The sequence below is a fragment of the Scomber japonicus genome, chromosome 14 (genome assembly GCF_027409825.1).
Source record: "Scomber japonicus isolate fScoJap1 chromosome 14, fScoJap1.pri, whole genome shotgun sequence".
Taxonomy (NCBI): domain Eukaryota; kingdom Metazoa; phylum Chordata; class Actinopteri; order Scombriformes; family Scombridae; genus Scomber; species Scomber japonicus.
In genome coordinates this window covers 31286039-31303833 of record NC_070591.1, presented here as the reverse complement: position 1 = coordinate 31303833, position 17795 = coordinate 31286039, and the positions used below count along the sequence as shown (strand labels likewise).

Below are 17795 nucleotides of genomic sequence, written 5' to 3'. Positions count from 1 at the left end.
AATAATGAACCATTAGAACAGTTAGCCACAAACTGACTAAAGATTAAATCACTTGTTTATTACAGGAGGGTGTGTGTCATAATATTGTAGCAAAATCATTACTGTTTAAAAAAAATGGAAGTTGTGCACAAGTAAACAGGTTACAGTTTATACAGGAGAGTGTGAATTCTGATTACAAACCTAATACATCAGGGGTGTCAAACTCATCAAACTCATTTTCATTCAAGGGCCACATACAGCCAAATTTGATCTCATGTGTCTCACCAATGTCTCACCAATAAAAAGATGGAAGGGAGGAAGGAAACAAGGATGGAAAGAAGGGAAAAGTGATAGGAAGGAAAGACAAAAGGAAGGAAGGACGGAAGGGAGGAAGGAAGTATGAAAGGAAAAGGGATTAGGAAGGAGGGAAGGAAAGACAAAAGGAAGGAAGGAAGGAAAAGGTATTAGGAAGGAAAGGAAGAAAGGAAAAAAAGATGAAGGAAAGATGGAAGGAAGGAAGGATGGAGGGAACGAAACAAAGAAGGAAAGAAGACAAGAAAGCAAAGAAGGAAGGAAGAAAGGAAAATAAAATGAAGGAAAGGTGGAAGGAAGGAAGGTAGGATGGAAGGAAACAAAGAAGAAAAGAAGTAAGAAAGGGAGGAAGGAAGGAAGGACAGATGACAGGAGGGTATAGGAAGGAAAAGAAGACAGGAAGGAAAGTGGGCCAGATTGGACGCCTTGGCGGGACAGTTCTGGCCCACGGGCCGCATGTTTGACATCCCTGAGCTGATCAGCTCTTTCCAGGAATCTAGCTGCAGAAGTCCGGTGTCTCTTTTTTTAATTGAATTTTTTGGCGCAATACAAGTGTTCACCAACAAAACATACAAACAGACCATAAGACACAGCACAGGACAGCAGGGAGAACAACACATGAACAGGACCGAAACAAACAGGAAGTCCTTTGTGGAGAGAGAAAACACAGAAATAACACAAGAATAAAGCATTGAAGAAGAAAATAAATTAGAAAAAAAAAAAAGTCTGGCGTCTCTTATCCCCCAACCTCTGAAGATATCTGACTACTGGAAAAAGTGCAGTGTGGTTACCTAGAGAACAACTTGCAGGTTGATGAACTAATATGAATGTGTGGTAATGATGTAGAAACAGGATTTATGTATACACTACAGTAACATCTGGATTTTTATTTCCACTCTAAAACAAGATGTCCAGTAGAGAACAAGACAGCTTTACTCTCTCATACAGTCTGTTTCACACACTCTATCTATATGTGTAGATCAGATTCACATACTGTTCTTCATATATGCTCTGACTCACACTGAATAAATCATGTTTAGAGAGACTGACTGAAATATAATCAATGATGACAGACAGAGTAATACTATAGGATTTCTGTTTCCCTCACTGTTACCGAGGAACTGTTTAAACACACACACTGATTCTATCTGCTTTAAACAACATCCTTTTTCATTATACCAAGAGCTTTCTCATTACAACATTTTCTCATGACAATGAAACGATAAGTGTTCTTATTATATCAAGAAACTGAACTTTTTGTTGTCATGGTGACAGCAACATGCTGCCATACAAACCTCATGAACAGATTAATAGTTTAGTTCTCAAATGGGGGTACATGAGATTTTAAAATATATATATATTTAAAAAATAGCATCAATTCAAAAATCCTTGAAAATGAAATGTTTATTTATCAACAATTGAGTTAAAGAATTCAGTTTAAAAGTATATTTCTATTATAAGCCTTAAAGAGGGTACTTTAAAGTGATGATCTTTTATAAGTGCACAAATCTTTATTTATAACTAAGTTAATTATTTCTTTTTTAACAAGTCTTTAGTTATTTTTATATCTTTGTATTTCCAAATATATATAAATATAAATAGTTGAAGAGAATGCAATGTTTTGCACAGTTACAAAGTTGAATAAATGCTTTAGCTGGTTAGAGGTACATCACTGAACAAAGGTTGAGAAGCAGTGACCTAAAGGATGTAAAGGATGTGTGCATTATGCTCACTGCTACATCATCCACTGGGTTAATACTCTTATTAATAGCTAAGTTAGTGTGAATATTCATGTTGTCCATACTGCTGGCTCTGTGTTCAGCTCTACAACAGATGTTCACACACTGCTGCCCCAGCCTCCCGCACTCCTTTATTATCTATCTATCTATCTATCTATCTATCTATCTATCTATCTATCTATCTTTCTATCTTTCTATCTTTCTATCTTTCTATCTTTCTTTCTTTCTTTCTTTCTTTCTTTCTTTCTTTCTTCCCCCTCATCTGCTTCACCTTCAACCCATCTGGCTGTCTGCAGGCCTTTTCCTGAACACAGGAATTTTTGGCACCGCCCAAAGAAGTTTTAACCAGCGCAAAAGGCAAACCACCAGTGCCAAAATGATAAGAAGTGAAAAGTAAACAGCGGGCCACTCCAAAGTCCTCTCTAAATGTGTTTAAAAGCAAATCGAACAAATAGCAATATCAAACTACTATTTTCACATTATTGTGACTGGGCATGAACGTACCACTGTAAAGCTAGTACTGAGGAGAGAGGAGACTTCCTGTGAGCTCTCATAGAATAAAAACTAAGACCTGACTCATACTGGATTTTTAGGGCCAGTATCAACATTAGGGAGTAAAACAAATCAGATATCAATGGATCAGACCATCATATATAATTAGGGTAATTTTCTAATAGACTTCTATACAAACTTCTTATTGCAATCAGTGGAGTCAGTGTACCCACTTCTTGCCTAAAACACAACTCCTATGCAGAGTGCATTTTTATTCCTTGGCTTTCAACCGTGCATGAGACTCTGCTCCTGTTTTAGTGTTTTATGGTTTGTTTGTTTGTTTTTTAATTATTGTTTTTAATTTGTTTTAAAAACAATAAACAATAATTTTAGTATTTATTTCCTGTTAATTGTTTTATGTTCCTGTGTTGTTTTATCTATTTATGTACAGCACTCTGTTTCAGCTGTGGTTGTTTTAAAGTGCTATTTAAATAAAGTTGAGTTGAGTTGAGTGATGGGGTGCAGCATCAGATCACCTGGCCTTCACAATCACCAAGCTTTAAAGCTTTAGGTTGGTTTGGGATGAGTTGGACTGCAGAGTGAAGGAAAAGGTGAGACCTCATGATGCTGGTTGAGATACTGGCAATACTCTACAAAGCTGTCACCAAGGCAAGCAGTGGCTACTTTGAGGAATCTAAAATGTGAAAGATATTTAGTTTGTTTACTACACAATTCTGTGTTTGTTATTTCATAGTTTAGATGTCTCCAGTATTGTTCCACAATGTAGAAAATAGTAAAAATCAAACCCTTCAATGAGTAAGTGTGTCCAAACCTTTGACTCATACTGTCTTCACAGCATCACTTCTGGTAGTAACCAATCAAATCTCACATGTTGAAATCATCTTGAAGACTCTTCCAAAGCCATTTTCATTCTCTGCTCTGGACTGTGATAGGCTACCACACAATAAGATCATCAACTTTGTGTTCTGAGTTAGTTTTACTACATTTTCACATCATGGTGAAATGACTGGAAATGACGTCTGTAGCCTGAACATAGACAGTTTATAGCTAGTGTGTGTGTGTGTGTGTGTGTGGTATGTGTATGTGTATGTGTGTGTGTGTGTCCATTCTCAACGTTTTATCCATCGCCTCAGTCTTTTACAAGCTTCATCTATTCATCCCACTGTCACTTCACATTCACATATGCAGTGAGTTGTAACCACCACAGAACATTAACTGAGGCTTAAACAGTAGCTGATTCATTGCATGGACCTCTCTCTGTGTGTGTGTGTGTGTGTGTGTGTGTGTGATTGTGTGCGCGTGTGTGCGCGTGTGTGTGTTTGTGTGTGTGTGTGTGTGTGTGTGTGTGTGTGTGTGTAGCCTCATTGTACTCACAGCTTCCCTTTGCAGTGGGAAGCTCCTTTTTAATTAGCACTGTGAGCCAAAGGAATTGAGGCGACATGTATGTGCACATGCTCACACACATGGTTCCTATTCTCCTGTAAAGGCAGCGCAGTCTTTATCTCTCATTCATACCAGAATAGCAGTGATGGATGAAGGACCACACACACACTTATTCACAGTACTAACCCAGGCTCAGTAGGTTAAAAAACCTGGATAAAAGTTTGAATGTCCGGCTTATTTAAGAACTGATTAACTTAGTGTGTGTAAGGAAGTTCACACAAAGCTATGTTATATTTATTGTTTCATTACATATTTTTTAAAGAGTTTTGATTAGAAAATGTCTGTTTTTCCATTAAAAAAAGTAAGATGACTTCTTCCTCATTGAAATATCCAGAATGAATGAATATGCAAATATTGTGAATTTCAGATGGGGTTTTTTTTCAGCTTATTTTTTTTGTAGTTTTTATCACCAACAGTGCAATATACACATTTCATGCAATTAAATGTCCCTTTACAGATGTATAGTGGTTAGAGAGCATGTCATGTGTCATGTAATCACAGCGTCCCTGGTTCAAATCCCTCCTATGCTCGCTCTCTCTCTCTCTCTCTCTCTCTCTCTCTCTCTCTCTCTCTCTCTCTCTCTCCTGTCAGCCTCTCTGCCAGAAAACAACAAGAGGAAGAAAAGGCAAACCAAACCGAACCAAACACATATATACTTAAATATATAATCATACATACATACATGCATATACATAGACACTCATGCATGTAAAGCATACAGACAAACAAATAAACTATCCACTCAGGTATACATTATTTCTGCCATGCTGGGAGCTAGAAGTAGGAGTAGTAGTTGCTCAAACTATAAGAAGCCTCTGAAAGTCTCCATCATGTTATTTAACCCATAGTCTGACTCATAATCAGTCTCTACACCAATTCACATTCATACATTCATTCATGCATTCATAAATGTAATCTAATGGGCAGAAAAGACATTTTATGATCCAGGAGAACATTACTTTGTACATTAACCATTTTTGATTACTGCATTACTCCAGATAAAATAAATGTTTATATGGTGTTTTTACAGCTTTAAAATTGGATCCTGAACAGTATGTAAAGGTTAAATATAGAGAGCTAATTGTGGAAAGATTTATGATTGTACTTGAAACAGAATGCAGTTTAACCAACATGTTTCTTCTCTTTCTTTCTGCCACCCCCCCCCCCCCCCCCTCTCTCCCTCTCTCTCCTGCAGAGATCTTCAGATTTGGATCAGAGGAGTTTAAGATCTGCTGTGTTTTCCAGGTGATACATACAGAACTCTCTCTCATTCTACAGCACACTCACTTCATTCTCTGACAGTTTTTTTTAGCATTACCTCTCACTCCTATTCTTCTGCCATGCCTTCCTTCCCTCCCCCCTCTTTCCTCCTCTCACTACTCTCTGTCCTCTCTAGGTGTGTTTATCTGGGATGTGCAGGCCAGGTGGCAGGAGGGGTTTCAGCCCCGAAGACACTTCCACTGCTGAAAGACTGCACAAGCTTCCACTGATGGACATGTATTCTTATAGAGACACCTGTATACAAGCTGCTTGAAAGACACAACTGAGACTGCAAGCTGTCTGAGGACCAGCTGAGTCCTGAACATCAGCTCCAGAGATCACACCTTTCCCTTTCTCCCTCTTCACTCAACTGGTATTTGATCCTCCATCCATCAAATAATCTGCCACCCTTCCGTCCCTCTTTCCATTAAGTCAACTGAGAGTGGGATTTACAGTGAAAAGCTAGAAGTGGAGAGCAGGTAATGGATGATGCTGGCCATGGTGACCTAGTGTAAATGGCTATTCCTCAGCACAGCACAGTGCCAGTATCTACTGTTCGGTTTTCCTCCTCCACTCCCCCCTCCTCTCACCCCTCCTCCACCTCTCTGCCCTCCTTCCCTGATCACCGCTGCTGCTGCTGCTTGCTGCCCAATCCTGCCTCTCCCCTCCACCACCATGGTAGGCGCAGGCTTGGGTGTGTGGAAGCTAATGCGTGGTGTCCGCCAGCTGGAGCTTCACCGCCTCATCCTGGCACTCATCATCTTCTGCTTGCTGTCCATGGCCTTCCTAGCTTACTATGTCTCCAACAGCCCCAAGATTAAAGAGGCTCCACCTCTGCCCTTCAGTGACTGTGGTGGAGGAGGAGGGATGTCACAGGGGGCAAGTACTGGGGCAGCAGGTGGAGGGCCAGGTGCTCAGAGAGCACCGCTTTTCCTTCCGCCACGCCAGGGCCGACTGCGACAGGTAAAGTCAGTAGACAATTCCAGGACGGAGCCTGTAGTCCTGGTGTTTGTAGAGAGCATCTACTCCCAGCTGGGCCAGGAGATTGTAGCTATATTAGAGTCTAGCCGCTTCCGCTACCGGACAGAAATAGCTCCGGGTAAAGGCGACATGCCCACATTGACAGAGCGTAACCGTGGACGATATACACTGATCATCTATGAAAACGTGTTGAAATATGTCAACCTGGACGCATGGAACCGTGACTTGCTGGATAAATACTGTGCTGAGTATGGAGTAGGTGTCATTGGCTTCTTCAAAGCAAATGAAAACTCTCTTCTCAGCGCACAGCTCAAAGGTTTCCCCCTCTTTCTACACTCACACCTGGGACTCAGGGACTACCGCATCAACCCCAATGCTCCCCTCCTCTACATCACTAAGCCCAACCAGGTGGAGCAGGGATCTTTACCAGGAGATGACTGGACCATTTTCCAGTCCAACCACTCTACCTATGAACCAGTGCTTCTGGCCAGTACCAAGTCCTATGAGGCGCTGGCACATGTTGGGTCCAGTCCCCTGAGGGCCTTGCATGCTACGGTGGTCCAGGACTTAGGGCTCCACGATGGCATTCAGAGAGTTCTGTTTGGGAACAACCTGAACTACTGGCTTCACAAACTGGTGTTTGTAGACGCCATCGCCTACCTGACAGGGAAGAGACTGTGTCTGTCCTTGGACCGCCACATCCTGGTGGACGTGGATGATATATTTGTTGGCAAAGAGGGAACTCGTATGAAGGTGTCAGACGTAGAGGTGAGTGACACCTGGTGGACATCACCACACACTGGCTGTAGCTGCCTCTCACATTATGTACTGGTGGATTTCTAGATGTGGACATGAACTCATACACACTCAGGTGTATTCAGATTGACTGCTGGGTGAATCATTGTGTGTACTAGGGCTGCACCATATGGACAAATGATTGAAGCCAAATATCTCAATATTAACATTGTATACGATATGACTATCATTTCGTACTTGTTTAAAATATAAAGTTTAGCAACAGTGAAAATGAAGCATTTTTAAACAAAACAGCATAATAATACCAAATGGACAAAATAGTTTATTAATTACAACAGACTAATAATAACTGTCTTCAGCTGCATTGTAATACAAAAACCTACATTTTTCTGCAATCCTTACTTTGGAACAATGCTTTAACAATAGTTTAATATAACAACAGTGAAAATGAAGTCTTTAGCTGCATTCAAATACATACATTTAAAAGAGATAAAAACATCTGCTTTGATTTATAACACTTATTGTAAACAGCACTTAACTAGAACTAAACACTTTGTTAAACTTTTGATATTGTCCATATCACTGTTATATCACTGCTTATCACGTTCATATGTAGATATAGATGCAATAATGATCATTCAGCCCTAGTGTGTACATTGGAAATGCAGTTATGTGGTTTACAGCGTTTGATTTCAACTATTCTACTTTGTAAATACTTGACCTTTTCTTCCTTGCTGAAACTTTTATTTAGAGTTCATGTCATTTCTTCCTTGATTTATTATTGTTCTGCTTTCTGAATTGATCAAATCTCAGCAAACTGGTACAGACAACTTTTTGACTTTTATATAGAAATCTTTCCTTCCACTGTATCCTTATTGGCTGCATACACATACACTGTGTGTAGAAATCAAACCAGCATGGTCTGTGTTCTCTCACTGTTCTACACATATTGGTTCACAAGGTAGCACAGAATTGAGCAGATAAACTTTACATTATTAAGTTTGTCTGTGATACCATTTAAAGCAGACACATCTGTAAATGAACATGAGGCTGAATTGGAGTAAAATCAGACTCATGGAAAACCTACCTGAACCTCACATGCACATGTTTTTAAACAGAACTGGTGTGACCGTTCAAGGACAGATAAAACCAGTCACACCAGTACTGAGCTACAGTATCTCACAGAAGTGAGTACACCCCTCACATTTTTGCAAATATTTTATTATATCTTTTCATGGGACAACACTATAGAAATGAACCTTTGATACAATTTAACAGTAAATCTATAAGCTATACAAGCTGTACACGCATATCAAAGTTTCATTTCTATAGTGTTGTCCCATGAAAAGATGTAATAAAATATTTGCAAAAAAGTGAGGGGTGTACTCACTTTTGTGAGATACTGTATTTATTTCTGTCTATTATATGAGGTGCAATCCTTCAGGTTCTCTATAGGGTTAATTATTCAATGAGGTTCAAACATTAGTGCACGTTGACAGCATTTACAAATGATGTGCAGCAATGTAAAATTACTATTGTTGAACAATTACTATGATAGATTACTAACCCTTATACTTATACTCTTCTCATATCATAGTACTCGAGTACAGTACCAGTCAAAAGTTTGGACACACTTTCTCATTGATGTGAATGGGAAAGTGTGTCCAAACTTTAGACTGATACTGTATGTGTGTGGAAGTGATGGGATTGGGACTAATGAGTCATGTTATATGTTGTGAGGATAATTAGCTCTCTATTGAAGTAAAAAGCTAGCGTTATCACTCATGGAGAAGTAGGTTAATGGTAATATTCCAGTTTTATGTTGTCAATTGCTCTCTTAGGAAAGGTCTGACATATTGTCACCATATAGGGCATGATGCCTACTTTATATCCAGATGGTTTATATGTTTAATTGCTCTAATGTCTGTTATCTGGTTTTCATTAGTTATTATTTGTTCCTTTTTTTGGGGGGGGGTGTCTTGTAAGCCCATTTGGGCTGGGCACTTCTGCTGCCTGACACGTTAATGAAAAAATCAATCAATCAATCACAAATCAATATATAGTGCTACCAACAAAAACCAGAGAAAAACAAAGTGTAACAAGCATGTAAAGCAACAGCTGGATATGACCAGGCTAATGAAGGGAACAGCTGTATTGAACTGTAGATGTAGAGCTCTCTCTCTCTCTCTCTCAGCTAAGAATGTAAAGAAGGTTGTATTTATGTGAAGGAAATGCTGATGCATGTCTTATTTCCTGTTGAATGTGTCTTCATGCTGTCTCCTGTTACAAAGCATGGAGCTGATTCACATGCGTGTCAAAGCAGGAAGGTTGTGGGTTCAGATCCCAGATCTGGTCCTCTCTGTTGTGTTGGTGTGGATTTGGTCCAGTCACTAAGAGATGCAGGTCACAACTGGAAACTAATGTTCTTATAAATGTAAATGTAAGTGACTTGTCCTGAGATAAACCTGACCAGGATGTACTACACCTTTCACTCAGGCTGGGACTAAGAGTTAGAAGGTAGGCCTCATCCTTAAAGGAGATGCTCCAGTGGTGGGACCATAGACTGGGTGGCACACAACTTATGTGTCTCTTTCAGAAAAGGAGAAACACACTTACTGTAAAGGAGTATTAGTATCAGTGTGATTCCAGTGTATTGGTTTATTTTCTTGCAGTACTATAAGGACTGATCTGGTTTGATCATTGAAGTTAAGCAACAATGGTGAATCATTTCCTTGATTCACTGAAATAAAAACTTTGTCATTGAAGAATGAAATCATGTGATGTCATCATGTGTCATGTATTTGTCATTGTTTTATAGGCGTTGCTCAACACGCAAAGCAAGCTCAGAGCACTGGTCCCTAATTTCACCTTCAACTTGGGATTTTCTGGAAAGTTCTATCACACAGGTACTGAACCAGCTTGTGAAAAACACTGATGGCATTCTTTCATAGGAATGATTGTTGGGATTGTAAGAATGAATCAATGTATGTAACTGAGGAGTTTTTGCTGAATGCCAGGCTCTCCCTTTCTCCCTTTCTCCCTTTCACACGCAATGCATGAGTCTCCTCTTATGATGGGAGCTGACTCACCACTAGCTCACACTTGCTTACTTAATTCAAACTATAATGTTCAGTTTTATTCTGAGGGTAACTAATAAGAAATGATGGCTATGATTTTATTGCAACTCGCTGGGAATCATTCATTGTAAGGTAACATGATTGTTGTTACTTTAATGACTGAATGGATTTAACTGACTGTCAATATTTAATATTGCATTACATTACATTATTTGACATAGAAACAGTATTTAATATGGTTGGGTGAGGTGTGGTTAGGTCAATATGACTCTTGATACACATCAGCTGGATCACATTTGAGCATGCCTAGAAGCCACAATTAATTATCTCGAAACTGTGTGTGTGTGTGTGTGTGTGTGTGTGTGTGTGTGTGTGTGTGTGTGTGTGTGTGTGTGTGTGTGTGTGTGTGTGTGTGTGTGTGTGTGTGTGTGTGTGTGTGTGTGTGTGTGTGTGTGTGTGTGTGTGTGTGTGTGTAGGCACTGATGAAGAGGATCGGGGAGATGACATGCTGCTGCAACATAGGATGGACTTTTGGTGGTTTCCTCACATGTGGAGCCACATGCAGCCTCACCTCTTTCACAATGTCAGCGTCCTGGCTGAGCAGATGAGGCTCAACAAGATCTTTGCTCAGGTTAGCAGCTCTTCTACATTGTGTGATCTGTGTTATTTAGGAAGAATGTACAGTAAGCATTTTAGAGATGTTCGCTGGATGATAATCTGCTTTTCTCTCCTGAACTCTGTCTGTACCATCTAACCCACTCACTCTTCACATTCACATTCAGATTCACTTTAATGCATTTGCATACATAAAAACTATATAATGTTTCGCTTAAAATAAAACTGAGAGAATAAATAAAAAGAGGATACAAGGCAAGATGTTCAAGATGCAAGATGTTCTAAAATAAGTATTATAAATAAATAAGGTAACAATCAAATAACAATAGGTGACTTCTCTAAAGTGCAAGTGCTTCAGTCATTTCAGTGGCAGTTCATTTATTTTCAGGTTCAGAAGCCTGAATGCTTGGGGGAAGAAACTGTTAAGCAGTCTTGTTCTGATTTCATAAGGGAGAAAAGGGTGTGGGATGGATGAGAGGAGTCTTTAGTGATACTGCAGGCTCTGTTAATGTATGACCCCATCCTGTCATCTCTCCACATTCCTTCCCTCCAGGAGCACGGCATCCCAACAGATATGGGCTATGCAGTGGCTCCACACCACTCTGGGGTTTACCCGGTTCACAGCCAGCTGTACGAGGCCTGGAAGTCTGTGTGGAACATCAAGGTGACCAGCACTGAGGAATACCCTCATCTGAGGCCAGCTCGATACCGCCGCGGCTTCATCCACAATGGGATCCAGGTCAGTCCACAGATCTGGATCAATACATGCATTGCAGTAATGTTTCCATGGATTTCCTTTTTTTTCCACAGAACTTCACTTCAGTTGACTTCAACACATAACCAGTCATTAGAATTTGTTTTCAGAACAGCATGAGAGCAAGGCTCAGTTCACAGTGTCAGCAGTATTTCACACAGACTTCAGTATAACACACCACATAATTAATACAAATAAACATTCTCAGTGTTTTCAGGTAGATAAAGAAACCTGCATACTCAAGAATGTGATGCATAGATGCAGAGATACAGAGATACAGGACATTCCTGACTCAGGAGCCTACTACCAGCAGACAAACCAAAACAATAGTCAAACACCAAACACCAAGGCAAAAAAAAAAATTACTTCTCAGAATCAAAGGAGAAATAATTAAAGGTGATGGTCTTAACATTATTATTGTATTGCTGAGTTATTAAACACTCTTTCATGTTTTTTTCTTTCATCATCATCAATCACAACAGAGTTATCTCAAGACACTTTACACATAGAGCAGGTTCTAAACCGAACTCTTCAGGTTTTAATTTTAAAGAGACCCAATATTCCCCCATGAGCAACAGTGGCGAGAAAAAACTCCCTTTTAACAGGAAGAACCCTCAGACAGAACCAGTCTCAGAGTGGGAGAACATCTGCCTCAACCGGTTGGGGTAGAGAGGAGAGAGAGGAAGGAGAGGAGAGAGAAGCACAATGAAAATCAACAATGAAGCTAGAAGGTCCGGGACTGGAATCTGTCATCCCGAAATCTACAGGCCCAGATTACCTGTGAGACGAGAAAGCACAGACAACTCCGGGGAAGAAGTTTAGGTTATTGAATGCATTAATAGTACATTAATGTTAATGGTTATAGATGGATGGATAGAGAGAGAGAGGGAGGAGGAGACAGGAGCTCAGTGCATCATGGGAGACCCTGGCAGCCTAAGCCTATAGCAGCATACGCTAAGAGCTCTAAGAGCCCTAACTATAAGCTTTATCAAAAGGAATGTTTTAAGCCTACTCTTAAATGTAGGGAGAAATATTAAAGACATCATTAAAAGCTGTGTTAGACTCTAACACAGTGACGGAGTTACTTATTGGCCGCAGGTCCTCCAGGTAGCCAATCACAAAGCTTCAAATTCTGGATTTCATATTGAATTCATCCCTGGAGAGCTCTAAAATCTACATTGTTTGTTGTAAGAATATCAAACGGTTACATAAAATGACACAAATAACTAAACAGCTCAGATAATTACACAATGCAAAGATAATGATTCAACAACATATGACACTATGCAGTTTCAGTGAGCAGTCTCCATAGCAGCAATAGAAAACCTGCAAAAGTCTCTGTGATAACTTTGAAACACAATGGCATGAATGAAAATACAAATAAAATAAAATAGTATGGTCTAGACTGCTCTATGGGAAAAGTGCTCTGAAATAACTTCTGTTGTGATTTAAGCCTATAAATAAAATTGAACTGAACTTCTTTTTGTTGTTCTCACTGAAGAAACTTTTCAGTCATGTGACTACAGTGCCACTGGGTTGCAATGAAAGTTTATGGAGACTAAATAGTGTTGAATTACACGCAACAAGCTTAAAGTGGCATGCTGTTTAACCTTCCTGTTGTCCTCGAGTCAAAGAAGGAAGGGAGGAAGAAGGGAGGGAAGGAAAGGAAGAGAGAAGGAGAGAGGGAGGAAGGACAGATGGAAGGAAGGAAGGAAGTACGGAAGGAAGAAAGGATGGAGGAAAGAAGGAGGGAGGGAGGAAGGACAGATGGAAGGAAGGAAGGAAGGAAGGAAGGAAGTATGTACGGAGGGAAGAAAGAAGGAGGGAGGAAGGAAGAAAGGACAGAGGGAGGGAGGAAAAAAGGAAGGAAGGAAGGAGGGAGGGAGAATGGAAAAGAGGAACGCAGGAAGGAAGGAAGGAGGGGAATGGAGGAAGGAAAGAAGGAAGGGAGGACAGAGAGAGGAAGGAAATAAAGAGAGAAGGAAGGAAAGGAAGAGAGAAGGAAGGAGGGGGGGGGGGGGGGAGGAAGTAGAGTTGATCATCCACTCATCACCAGGTTCACAGTTCAGTCCCCACTTCTCCTGTTGACATGTTCAAGTGTTCTTCAGCCAGATACTGAACCTTGTTTGCTCCCAGTGGTTATGAGTGTGTTGTGAGTGTGTGTGTGTGAATAGGTCAATGAGAGATATATTGTAAAGCACTTTGCCTATTAAAATATAAAAGCACTATATAAATGGAGTCCATTTACAATCATTAATTAAAGGTGCTGGTTCCTGCTCATTTATTTTGAGTGCAATGAGGCATTTGACAGCTGGAATAGCTAGAGCAAACAAAGCATCAGAAATGAACCTGCTTTCACCTATAGATCAAATAACTCCCAGTTCAGCATGGAACATACTCTCAGTTCAAGTCCAGTTCCTAAAGAAGACGTGATGAAAGCTAAAATGTCATCGGTTTGTAGAACTGTTCACAGAGATCATGATGAAAGAACACTAATACATACCTCACAAGCAATCATCTCCATGTGTGTTTCAGGTGCTGCCCAGACAGACCTGTGGTCTCTTCACTCACACTATCTTCTATAATGAATACCCAGGAGGCTCAAAAGAGCTGGACAAGAGCATTAGAGGAGGAGAACTCTTCCTAACTGTCCTCCTAAACCCTGTAAGCAACACACACACACACACACACACACACACACACACACAGTCATATCTAACTGATCTCTTATTCCTGTGGTATATTTTAAATGGAGTTATTTTGTATATAATATAATTTTGTAGGAATTAAATAGTGATCATCATTGATATAAATATATGTCTTTGAAAAACTAAAGGTCTCTCAGTTATATCCAACATGTTCTTATCTGAAAAGCAGCACCACTGTTGTGAGATGACAGTTAGGGTAAAGTTAACTGCTTTTCATAATCTGCACTTCTGCACTTGTGGTTTGAAGATTAGTCTGCAAGTGGCTTTAAACCAACGTGTAATCTTCATTGTGTTCTCTCAATTCAGATCAGTATCTTCATGACCCACCTGTCTAACTATGGCAACGACCGTCTGGGTCTGTACACCTTTGAGTCTTTGGTTAAGTTTGTCCAGTGTTGGACCAACCTCAGGCTGCAGACCCTGCCCCCCGTCCAGCTGGCTGAGAAATACTTTCAGATCTTCCCTGAGGAGAGAGACCCACTCTGGCAGGTTGGTATACTGATAGAAGTCAAAGTGCTGTTTGTTTTGTTTCTTTTTTTTCCTAAAAAGGAGATCATCTTTCCAATCACTGAAATGCTGCTGCATGCATTTTGATTATTTATAACTGAACCATTAATTTAGTATTGTATAAGTTGTATCTTCACCAGGATACATTACCTCTATTAAGATATAAACATGGTCATAATCAGTGTTGGGGAAGTTACTTTTAAAAAGTAACTCTTCTCATTACTCGTTACTCCTTTTAAAAAGTAACCTGTTACTTTACTTAGTTACTCTCTAAAGAAAGTAACTTTTTACGTTACTCGTTACTTTTACGTTACTTTTATGTTGCTCGACTTTGGGCAGAACTGTTCCTAAATGTGTTGTGGAAGTTCTACAATGAAGGACATAACAGATATTACTTTCATACTCTTTATTATCAAAAATGCCACAGAGCACCTAGCAAGTACACATTGGGTTGTAGGCTTAAACACCACCACTAAACAATAATATCAAACAATATCAGATAGCATAGGCTATCCCTAAAATTGGTGCAAAGTAGCTAGTGCAAATCTTAGGAACATTCTGAAAACCTCAAAATGGTTTGTGTTTCTCAAAATAAAACATGCTTCATGTAAATCCAACAGAAAAAGAATACCTTCAAAATGACTTGATATCTATGGCTTGTGAAAATAAAATAAAATGGAATAATACTGCTTGGAGGCAAATACATTTTAGCCAAAATAACATCAAGAACAACTTAAAGTAGGACTGGCCTCAGAATTAAATATGTTCACTGAATATGCTGGCCCTTCTTCACAGTTTGCCAGATAGAAAAGAGGATATTAGGCACGGGCAGGCTTGAGCTATAGCATGGGAGGCAGGCAACCTATTCCACATCAGCACAAAATGTGTGATTATATTTCATCAGGGGCAGTCTTTCGAAACGTTTATCTGAGAGTCTGTTTCTTCTGGGGGTAAGAACGATACCTCCCAGGCTGAACAGCCTTTCCACCGGTGCACTGGATGGTGTGGCAGTGTTGTATTTCATGAACACAGCTCTCACTCAGTGGAATCGGTTAAGGACCTCTAACTCTGAGCCTGATCTCATATACTCAAGTACCTCAGCCTCTGCGCTAAAGGACATTACGTCTTCCTCCTCCTCATCAAAAGAAAAAAAGTCAGCCTCACTGGCGCTGCTGTGTGCGGCAACTTCTCTTTGTTTATTCTCAGCTGGCTCTTCATCATGGGGTAAAGTGCGACACTTCACAGTGAGCAGCGCACGCGCCGCTCCTCTCCCCCTATCCATCGAACCTTAAATTTCGGCAATGTCAAGGCAGCCAATAGAGCTTCCCTGCTCTCCAACACCGGTGCGAATCGCGTTTTGATAGCCGAGGACAAAATAATATAGAAGAACATAAGAAAGCATAATGTCTATGGTGTGATGTCTATGCCAAGGCTACTAACAGATAGGCTATTAAGAATTGGCTTACCTGTACAATTACGCCCGGTAGGTTTGCTGTCATCCTCGACAGTCCATTTTGGAGTGCCAGCGTCCTGAACATCAGGGTCTCTAGGGTTGGTAGAAGAACACCATAGTAGCAGTTATCTTCCCCTGGCAATATATCCAGTGCTACTGTCAGAGCTTTCAAAACACTGCAGTATTCCTTTAGGAATAGATGTTTGCGCTCAGTCGGGGCTCTGATGTCCAATAGCACAAAGCGTGTTCAGATCTTGGGCCGGGTTGTCACTGATACGGGACAAGGCATTGTGAAAGGAGTTCCACCTTGTTGATGTAGGCACAATCATTTTTTCCCCACAGATTTCATCAACAATCTCGGAGGCCACGGTAGAACGGCTAGCCTTTGTCCAAAGAGCAGCGCACTTCGCTGTTTCACTCCTGTACACACATTTTGAGTCACTGTTGGAGGACAGCTACAGTATTTGTCTATGTCATTGCACAAAGTCAAATTGAGTGTATGCGAAGCACACCTGAAATGTGGGGGCAGAGAAAACTGTCCTTTTGTGGTCCCAAGCAACTCTTCCATATCTGTGAAAACGATAAATCTTGCTCTTCATCCTCCTCCTCATTAGGCTCAGTGGGTGCAAACATCTTGAAAGCTTTCACAAAATTAGACCCGTTGTCTGCAACGGTGGTGGTGATCCTATGTGAAAGGCTAAATGCTGAGTGAATCTGTTCCATTTCGAAACCTATAACATCAAATGTATCTTTCCAATCACTGAAATGCTGACACATGCATTTTGATTATTTATAACTGAACCAGTAAAAAGGGTTAATATAGCACATGATAGTCAGAGTGAAGGTAGCAGCTACATTATAATTAAAGCACAGTGTTAAAGAGTATTTACTTCTTGATCACTCCATTAATAATGAATAGAACCATCATTTTATTATTTTTCAGAACCCTTGTCATGACAAAAGACACAAAGATATTTGGTCTAAAGAAAAGACCTGTGATCGACTCCCCAAGTTCCTGGTCATCGGACCCCAGAAAACAGGTACGAATTGTGTCTGTCTCTGCTTTTATCTGTGTCTTTATCTGAAACTCTTCTCATAACACATCACGTCTTTGCTTAAAGGCACTACAGCACTTCATTCATTCCTGAGCCTTCACCCAGCCATCACCAGCTCCTTCCCCAGTCCCACCACCTTCGAGGAGATCCAGTTCTTCAGTGGAGCAAACTACGACAATGGGATTGACTGGTAAAACTCCCTTCATAGAGTCCTCAATACACTGCATCAAGAATTATTCACACTTATTTAAAGACAGTGTAAAGTGAATTCATTTCTTCTAAACACATTAAATAGGTCATAAATGTATTTCTAAAGAAGGTGTAAAAAGCATTTCAACCATTTAGATTTGAATTGTGGAGCTAGGCTTCACAAACTGTGTTTCAAGATTTCTGTGTTCAGGATTTAGTGGGCGGGTCTGAAAATCACCACCGCGTTAGCATAAACCCGCCCTGCTGCTGTAGAGGTATACATTTTTTCACACACTACTACTACTACAGTCTACAGTTAGCCAGTTAGCTGAGTTCGCCGCCGAGTTAGCTGCAGAGTTAAAAGCCGAGTTAGCCGCTGAGTTAGCAGCGGAAAGCTCTCAGACGTAGCGTCCATGTTTGTGGTAGAGTTGGTGATTTGATTGACAGGTGACAC

General features: G+C 40.3%; 1 protein-coding gene across 5 annotated transcripts in view; it reads left to right on the top strand.

The window, feature by feature from the left end:
- ndst2a (N-deacetylase/N-sulfotransferase (heparan glucosaminyl) 2a) overlaps positions 1 to 17795 on the top strand; it is a 43303-nt gene that overhangs the window by 17685 nt on the left and 7823 nt on the right. For all 5 annotated transcript variants that reach the window (XM_053333290.1, XM_053333295.1, XM_053333293.1 and 2 more), the window contains 9 exons: positions 5182 to 5231; positions 5383 to 6995; positions 9802 to 9889; positions 10537 to 10691; positions 11229 to 11414; positions 13965 to 14093; positions 14444 to 14626; positions 17041 to 17137; positions 17219 to 17342. In XM_053333290.1, the coding sequence (XP_053189265.1) occupies positions 5922 to 6995; positions 9802 to 9889; positions 10537 to 10691; positions 11229 to 11414; positions 13965 to 14093; positions 14444 to 14626; positions 17041 to 17137; positions 17219 to 17342 (2036 nt within the window). In that variant the 5' untranslated portion in view covers positions 5182 to 5231; positions 5383 to 5921. The remainder of the gene's footprint in view (positions 1 to 5181; positions 5232 to 5382; positions 6996 to 9801; positions 9890 to 10536; positions 10692 to 11228; positions 11415 to 13964; positions 14094 to 14443; positions 14627 to 17040; positions 17138 to 17218; positions 17343 to 17795) is intronic.